The 8,385-nt window shown below is 59.4% G+C and overlaps 2 protein-coding genes across 5 annotated transcripts in view; one reads left to right on the plus strand and one right to left on the minus strand.

The window, feature by feature from the left end:
• The window catches only part of ACTN4 (actinin, alpha 4), an 85,658-nt gene extending 82,677 nt beyond the window's left edge, over window positions 1–2,981 (plus strand). For 2 of the 4 annotated variants that reach the window (XM_011952394.1, XM_011952395.1), the window contains exons 19-21: window positions 765–830; window positions 1,434–1,592; window positions 1,712–2,981. In XM_011952394.1, coding sequence (XP_011807784.1) covers window positions 765–830; window positions 1,434–1,592; window positions 1,712–1,870 — 384 coding nt within the window. In that variant the 3' untranslated portion in view covers window positions 1,871–2,981. Of the gene's footprint in view, window positions 1–386; window positions 468–764; window positions 831–1,433; window positions 1,593–1,711 lie in introns of all 4 variants that reach the window. The other 2 variants (XM_011952392.1, XM_011952393.1) reach the window with 2 other exon arrangements.
• Window positions 2,982–3,167: 186 nt separating this feature from the next.
• CAPN12 (calpain 12) overlaps window positions 3,168–8,385 on the minus strand; it is a 12,078-nt gene continuing 6,860 nt past the window's right edge. The window contains exons 9-18 of the mRNA XM_011952521.1: window positions 8,343–8,380; window positions 8,203–8,245; window positions 8,072–8,131; window positions 7,507–7,564; window positions 7,015–7,085; window positions 6,847–6,909; window positions 6,410–6,488; window positions 3,526–3,642; window positions 3,384–3,442; window positions 3,168–3,296 (exon numbers count right to left, since the gene is read on the minus strand). Of these exons, the coding sequence (XP_011807911.1) occupies window positions 3,270–3,296; window positions 3,384–3,442; window positions 3,526–3,642; window positions 6,410–6,488; window positions 6,847–6,909; window positions 7,015–7,085; window positions 7,507–7,564; window positions 8,072–8,131; window positions 8,203–8,245; window positions 8,343–8,380 (615 nt within the window). The 3' untranslated portion in view covers window positions 3,168–3,269. The remainder of the gene's footprint in view (window positions 3,297–3,383; window positions 3,443–3,525; window positions 3,643–6,409; window positions 6,489–6,846; window positions 6,910–7,014; window positions 7,086–7,506; window positions 7,565–8,071; window positions 8,132–8,202; window positions 8,246–8,342; window positions 8,381–8,385) is intronic.

Here is an 8,385-nt window from a genome sequence, read left to right on the forward strand (position 1 = left end):
TGCAGTCCCTTCTGTCCCATTCCAAATCCCAAAGGCAAGGAGGGCCCCCCTACCTCCTATCCTCCTGGAGGACAGCCCCTCCAGTCCTGGGACTTGTCCTCCATTCTGTAGCATCCAGCTGCCACCCCTGCTGTGGGCAGAGAGGTATGGGAGGCCTCTGCCTGCCTTTGAGCTTCCAAGGTTGGGGGCAGGATGAAAGGGGCCCGCGCCGCCCCCCACCCCATGCGTCCCTGGCCATCTCCTTGTCCACGTCACCTCTAACTCTGTGTTTCCCTCCCCTACGTGTCCCTTCCCCCCCCTGCCCTCTGCATGTGACCCCGATCCCTCATCCTGGTCTCCACGCCCGCCACCCCTCCCGCACACCTGCCTTCGGATGGCCCCGGCAGGACCATGGTGGGGCGCTGGGGCCCGAGGAGTTCAAGGCCTGCCTCATCAGCCTGGGCTACGACGTGGAGAACGACCGGCAGGTACCGCACCCTGGGCCCCAGCGGACCGTGGCATTAACTGCTCTCTCTCTCTCTCTCTCTCTCTCCTTCTCTCTTTCTCCCCTCGCCATCCCACCCCTGCCATCCTGTGTGCCATCTCACGGCTCTCTTGCCTCCCTGCCCGCATCTCCCTGGACACCTTCCCTCTTACCTGGTCTCTTGGGGCCGCTGTCTCCCTGCTCCCCGCCACTGTCCTGTCTGCCTGCTGTGCACGTGGGGCGGTCCCTCTTGCCTACTCTGGGCCCGGCCTCCTCTGCTATGCCTGCGTCCTCGGAGCAGAAGCAGACAGGCAGCATGGACTCCGATGACTTCAGGGCTCTGCTTATCTCCACAGGATACAGCCTGGTATGCAGCTCTGTCTCCCCAGCCGCCCGCTCCTCCTCCTCCTCCTCCTCCCCTATCTCTCCCCCTCACCGCCTCCAGAGCTTCCTCGTCCTCGGGGACACTCCTCCGCCCGAGCAGCGCAGCCGTGCCTGCCTCTTCCTCTGCTGCACCTGCCGGGGTGGGGTCCTTCCGATGACTTCCCAGCCCCCCTTCTTCCCTAGAAGTCTCCAGAGAGAGGGGGCAGCTCTCCCACTCTCTCTTCCCCTTTTCTTTCTCTTTCTCTCTCTCTTTCTTCCCCACCCTCCAGAGCTAACTCGTGAGCCTGGGCTGAGGGCAGTAGACCCCAGTTCCCTGCTGTCGGAGACCACGGGAGGGGAGGGTGCAGAGAGGCCCTGCTCCCCAGCCTGGGGCACTGGGGGCTTGGGGCTTGGGGCTCTGGGGCAGCCGGAGCAGTGGCAGGCTCTGCCCGGGGCCAAAGCCAGTGGAGCAGGTGGGGAACAGGGCGGTCGCACACGCGGGTTGGGCCCTGCTCTCAGCTGTTTCCCTGGAGACCCCACCAGTGTGGGCCTGGCCGCCCTGCCCCACTCAGTGTCGCATGTCCCCCACCCCACCCCCTGCTTGCAGGGTGAGGCCGAGTTCAACCGCATCATGAGCCTGGTTGACCCCAACCACAGCGGCCTTGTGACCTTCCAAGCCTTCATCGACTTCATGTCTCGGGAGACCACCGACACCGACACAGCCGACCAGGTCATCGCCTCCTTCAAGGTCCTGGCAGGGGACAAGGTGAGCGAGACCCCTACGAGGCTCATGGGGGCTGACGAGAGGGGACCTTGCAGTGGGAGGGGCTGAGGGGGCCAGCGTGTGGGTGGGGATGGCTCAGAGTCCCACCCTGCTGGCCCCAGAACTTCATCACAGCTGAGGAGCTGCGGAGAGAGCTGCCCCCCGACCAGGCTGAGTACTGCATTGCCCGCATGGCACCGTACCAGGGCCCCGACGCCGTACCCGGCGCCCTCGACTACAAGTCCTTCTCCACGGCCCTGTATGGCGAGAGCGACCTGTGAGGCCCCGGAGACACCCGGACCCAACACCCGCCACGGCCTCCGGGAGGGGCCGGGGCAGCCCCACAGTCCCTTCCTGCACTCTGTATCTATGCAAAGCTCTCCGCAGTCCTCCGGGTGGGTGGGCGGGCAGGGAGGGGCTGGGGCAGGCTCTCTCCTCTCTCTCTCTCTGGGTTGGCCAGGAGGTTCCCCCCGACCAGGTTGGGACTGGGGAGACTTGGGGCCAGTGCTTCTGGTCTGGTAAATATGTATGATGTGATGTGTTTTTTTAACCATCGTGGAGGGGCCAGTGGATTCCCACAGCAAAACCAGTCCCTTCCATGCCCTGGGGATGCCCCACCACACCCAGGTCTCTTCCTTTTGCCCTGAGGTCCCTTCAAGGCCTCCCCCATCCAGGCCAAAGCCCCATGTGCCTTGTCCAGGAAACTCCTGGGCCCTGCGAGGGGCCAGCAGAGGGCGCCACCGCCACCCGACGGCTGGGGACCCACCCAGCCCCTCTCCCCTCCCTGCTCCAGACTCACTTGCCATTGCCAGGAGATGGGGGCCCCAACCAGCACCCCACTTTCGCAGCAGAGAAGCTGAGTTGGCAGACCAGGCCCCCAGGCCCCCACCCCATCCCACCAGCTCCGGCCTTGCTTTGGCCTCACGTGTCTCAGATTTTCTAAGGACCAAAAAAAAAGAAAAAAAAACACAAAACAACAAAAACCAAAAAAAAAAATAAAATAAAAAAAAAACAAAAACTATAAAAAAGAATTAAAAACTTTCAGAGGATTACTATTTACATTATTAACTTACGGATTTATTATATAAATATATATTCACCTAGCAACATATCTCTGCTGTCTCTCCTGCTCTCACAATGAAGACATAGCCGATTCTCTTCCGGGCCCCTTGCTGATGCTCCTCCGGGTCTGCGTCGGGCGAGGGTCTCTGGGGACCCTCCAGAGGTGGAGGTGGGCTGCTGGCCTGGCTGCCTGGTGGTTGATGGTTTTGCTCCCCCTACCCTTTTTTTTTTTTTTTTGAGTTTATTCTGATTGATTTTTTTCTTCTCGGTTTCTGGATAAACCACCCTCTGGGGACAGGATAATAAAACATGTAATATTTTTAAGAAGGATTCCTGCAGTGTCATCTTTTTTCTCTCTCGTGTCTGTCCTCTGCTCCTAGGAGAGCCAGGGCAGAGCTAGCACTGTCCTAAGCTGTCAACGTGGACTAGCTCGTGTCATCTACTCAAGAGGGGCTGTCACTGTCCTTGTTTCTGAGTGAGGAGCACACGGGCCAGAGTAGTCACCCGGCCGTGAGTGGTGGGGGCCAGAGAGAGCAGCACCCATGCCAGGCAGGGGCTAGGGAGGTGGTCTTGCACAGCAACCCTGCCCCAAGCAGCAGGTGCGCCCGTCCTGAGATCCTAGGAGAAGGTGGCCGCCTCCATCCACTAAGCAAGAGAAGGAAGACAGTGGGCTTGAGGCAGGGAGCTCCCAGGATGGAGCCTGAGCCGCCCTGTCCCTCCCACCTGGCTCACCTGTCTGTGGGTCAGGCAGAGGACCCCCTCACCCCCATCCAGGTGCTGGCTGCAGTGGCCTGTGCAGAGAGGAGCAGGGTGAGTGCCCACTAGTCACCGTACCCCTTCCCCCATGCCCCACCATGCTAGGGGTGGTACTCACAGAAGATGCAGGTGAGCTGGGCCACACAGGACACGAACCGCTCGAAATCCACACGCAGACGGCTATCCCGGTAGCGGCTTGTGAGAGCCTGGGTCAGCTGGTTGTTCAGGTGGAAGCCTAGAGGGAGGCTGCTTCTGAGCCCAGCGGCCCACAGGGAACCCACCTCAGCATTGCATCCCCACCCTACCTCCTCGGGGAGGATGCGGATGCCACAGGGTGTCACACCCCAACTCTGCCCCATCCCAGCAGGGTAAGCACGGTCTGATCCCTTCGATTATCTGGGCCTGTTTCCTCATCCACCAAACGGGGACTAAGACAGCCCCGACCGAATAGGGTGTGTGAAGACAAGAGCGCTCAGGACAGCGTCTGGCATGTGACTCAATGTGTGGGTACTGTTACTCCTTAAATCCTGTGGGGCTTTCTCCTTGCCAGTGGGCACTGGAGGATATTTCTGTGCAGCAAAAAATATCGTCAATCCCATATGGAGTCAGTTTCTTTACAGAGAAACGGTGTCTGCCGTGGAGTCTCATTGGAAGCTTTCAAAAACCCAAAACAATGGGTTCTTGACCCCTTCTGAGATGCAAGGTCGTGCCTCATGACCTTCTCCTTTGTCTCCCACGTGGCCAAACCCAGTTCTAAGGACCATTTCGTGGGCTTCTGCTGCTTCCAAAGCCCATCTTCACCCCCATTCTGTGTGTTCATTCTCTTCACAAATATCTACCAAGTAAGCACCATTCCATGCTGTGCCCAGTGCCAGGTGCTGTTTAGCAGGAGGTCAGGTGACCTGCCCCAGGTCACTCTCCCTCTGGCCTTCATCTGCCCTCGGGCATAGGGGTGGAGGCTGCTGTGCCCAGGGCTATGGGAAAACCCAGCCAGATGGGGTGGAAGGACCCGAGAAGGGACTGGAGCCCCTCAGCTGCCTGCAGGAGTTCCCGTTTGAGAACTTCTCAAGGTACTTTATCAGTTTCCTTCTTCCTGGAATAACTCCGGGCATGTAACAGGCACTCAGTGGTGCCAGATGCGTGAGCACAAGCCTGCCACCTGCCACCTGCTGTGAGTCCTTGCTCCCTCACCTCCATTCCTGTCTATCTCAGGCCCAGCCTCTCCCTCTCTGCCCGACATCTCCCAATCCTTGGCTGTCTCTGACCCCATCTCTCCCCCTTTTGGCTTGGGCGTTTTTTTTTTTTTTTTTTTTTTAAAATCGGACTCTTGCTCTGTCGCCCAGGCTGGAGTACAATGGCATGATCTCGGCTTACGGCAACCTCCGCCTCCCGGGTTCAACTGATTCTCCTGTCTCAGCCTCCCAAGTAGCTGGGATTACAGGCACGCACCACCACACCCAGCTAATTTTGTATTTTTAGTAGAGACTGGGGTTTCACCATGTTAGCCGGGCGGGTCTCGACCTCCTGCCCCCTCGGGTGATCCGCCCGCCTCGGCCTCCCAAAGTGCTGGGATTACAGGCTTGAGCCACCGCGCCCGGCCCTTTTTTTTTTTTAAATAGAGATGAGGTCTCACTATGTTGCTCAGGCAGGTCTTGGACTCCTAGGCTCAAGCAGATGACCCTCTTGCCCCCATCCAGGTGCTGGCTGCAGTGGCCTGTGCAGAGGGGCAGGGTGAGTGCGATCCTCCCAAGCAGCTGGGGCTACAGGTGAGCACCACCACACCTGGCTTTGTGTTTTATTTTTTGTAGAGATGGGGTCTCGCCGTGTTACCCAAGCTGGTCTTAAACTCCTAGGCTCAAGCAATCTGCCTGCCTCAGCCTCCCAAAGCGCTGGCATTACAGGCATGAGCCACCACGCCTGGCTGGCTCTTTACTTACACATCCTTGAACACTTGACCACCTTCTCTGGGTCTCACACTCACAGCCACACCCAAACCCTCTCCCTCTGGCTCTCCCACTCCATCACAGTCACCCCAGCCCCCATCTCCCTGTGGCTCCCTCTGCTGTGTGGCGGCAGACAGGCCCCGAGTGGGGTTGGGGATCTGGGAACTCCAAGTTCTGACCCCAGCCCACTCTCCAGATCCCCTCCACGTGAGGGTGACAGTCCTGCACTGTCTCATCTGCCTTGGAGCCCACGGAAAGCCTTTCTCTCTGACTTCGTTTCTTGGTTAGGATGTTGCGCTGGGCTTGTTCCAGCTCATCAGGAGGAACTCAGTGTCACAGCAGAGGCCATTGCCTGGCTCTCTTTGGGGCGCTCCGGCTTTTGGTAATGAAAGCTGCGTTCTCTGATCATTAAGTACTATGCCCCGCAGTCCATGGATGACTGTTCACCACCCTGGGTACTGGCTTTTTTTTTTTTTTTTTTGAGAGTCAGGGTCTTGCTGTGTCGCCCAGGCACAATCAGGGCTCACGGCAGCCTCAGCCTCCCGGGCTCAAGCCATCCTCAAGCCTCAGCCTCCTGAGTAGCTGGGACCATAGGTGTGAGCCACCACACCAGGCCCTGGCCATTTTAGAGAGGAAAACAGAGGCTCGAAGAGATGGAGTCAAGTGCCCAGAGCCCCTCCTGGAGTTGGTAGAGTGAGGATTCCAGCCTCATGGCACCAGAATCCAGAACATTCTACCATGCTGCCCTGGGGGCCAGAGCCTCTCAGACACCAGCTCCTAATCTTCCCCTTCCTGGAGGAGCCTCTCTCTCCCCCAGCACCCTACCAGGCACATTCCCCTTTCATGTCCTCCCCACCCCACAAACACCCCTTGCCCTCCTTCCTTATTGGGCCTCTTTCAGGGCCACCCAACCCCTGGCAGGGACTGGCGACAAGCTAAGGTGTGGGCTTGTGGATGGCCACGGTGCAGACGGCCACAGCTGAGCAGGGGGACTTGGAGACGATGGGATGGGAGAGAACAGGTCCTGTCCCCACGACCACCCCAGGACCCTGTCCATACCTGCTGCGTTCAGCGCCAGCCTCAGCTCGTAGGAGTTCATGGTTCCAGAGGCGTCCTCATCAAACTTGTGGAATATGGCCTGGGCAGGAGGGATGAGTCAGGGCTATCCCCCAGGCCTTGAAGAAGGCTGCAAATGGGGCCCGCCAGGCAAGACAGCCTGGTGCCCATCCCAACTCCCTTTCTTCTGGTGTGGACCCCCAGAAAGCAGCCTAACCACTTTGGACTTCTGTTTCCCAATCTGTAAAATGGGAATAAGCAATGTCCCCAGAGGACAAGCTGAGGCTGGGCGGGGGCAGGGATATCCCAGCCAGATCCCTCCAAGTCAGCATAGTCCAGCCCCCCTCGTTCCCTGGGGCTCTGATAGCCCACAGGGTGCCTATGTCTCTGTTAGTGAAGGTTTTTCTCTTTCTGGGAAGAGGCCCAGTCTCCCACCTCACCTGCCACTCCAGGAGGTGGCCCCAGAGCTGCTGGAAGTGGTGTAAGGCCAGGCTTTGCCCATGCTGTGTTGGGGGTGGGGGCATCTGGTTAAGGTCAATCTCTCCAGAAGGGGAGGAGAGACCCCAGTGTCCCCTTCCCCACTCCCTCAGGCACTTCCCCCCATGTACCCCGAAACACTGCAGCAGCTGCTCACAGGTCCTGAGCCCGATCTCTCTGGGGGTGCGGGTGTGGACCCTGGCTACAGGAAAAGCAAAATCAAACCACAGCGCTTTCCTGCATTCTGGCCGCCACTCTGAGGGCCATGTGGACACGACTCCCTCAAGCAGGCGATGTTGTCAGTCCCATGTTATAGAAGCCGAGGCACAGGGAGCCACTGACTGCTGTGACTAGTGGAGCTGGGATTCAAATCCAGGCAGGGGTGCCCAGTCTGTGCTCAAGGCAGCCTTGCCTCTCAGCAGAAGGGAAGCTTGTGAGCGGCTGTGGCCCAGGTCACTGGCCCACACAGGATCCCTTGCAGGGAGATGCTGCCAGGCTGAGCCCTAGCTTCCTGAGCCCAACTCCCAGCAGCACCGTGGGTTCACAGACATCGGTGGCGCCGGTTCTGGTTGCAGGACCCCTAGCTAAGACCCCTCCTCCTGCCCCCATCCCAGCCAACTCACCAGGCTCCAGGGTAATGCTTAGTAAGGCCTGCAGCTGACAGGCATTGAGTTCTTCCTCCTAGTCCAGGAAAGAGGGCTTGTGAGGCCATTGACTCATCCAGCTGCTCTGGGCCAGGCCCTGTGCTTGGCTGGGCTAGGGACACGGCAGGGGCTGACAGAGCCTCAGAGCTAGCTCCAGGAGTCGGGGGAGACAGGCCTGTCCCCACAGGGCCATGGCTGTGATGGGGGAAGCACTGGGCTGTGGGAGCTGGTGGGGGGCAGCAGACCGGCCTGGGGGAGGGTCAGGGAGAGTTTCCATGGCTGGGAGCCTTAGATGAGGCCTGAGGCTGGCGGGAGGTGTCAGGAGGAAGAGGGTGGTCCTGGGAGAGGGTGGTCAGTATGGACTGAGCCCAAGGCCCTGAGGCAGGGAGGAGCTGTGAGCATTTAAGAAAAGTTCATGAGATTTAAGCCCGGAGGGAGGAAAAAGCAAGCAAAATGAGACACCTGAGATGCTAGGTGGGGGGAAGGAGGATTCCCAAAGGGAGGCTGCAGCGGGATGCTCCCTCAGCCCAATCCCCCTCCTCACCTCTCCAGCCAGCTCCTTAAACAGCTGCTCCAACCCCAGCTCCAGGGGCAGGTAGGGGCCCTGCGGCACGGGGAAGTTTAGTTCAGGCCAAGATCCCCGCCCCATCGTGCCCCTCCCGGAACAGCCCCCACCTGGAGAGCCTGCAGGTCTGCGCTGATCACGTCGTCAATCTCCCTGCAAATTACAGATGGGAGGTGGGGAGGGCGCTGTTTGCCCCAGCTGGGGCTGTGTCTCAGCTGAGGAATCGCGTGGGGTCTATCTAGGTGGGGACCGTGGGGCCCTGGGGTCATCCTCGCGGGGTGGGGGGTCCTGGG

This window comes from Colobus angolensis, unplaced genomic scaffold (genome assembly GCF_000951035.1).
Source record: "Colobus angolensis palliatus isolate OR3802 unplaced genomic scaffold, Cang.pa_1.0 Scaffold34, whole genome shotgun sequence".
In the NCBI taxonomy this organism is placed as follows: Eukaryota; Metazoa; Chordata; class Mammalia; order Primates; family Cercopithecidae; genus Colobus; species Colobus angolensis.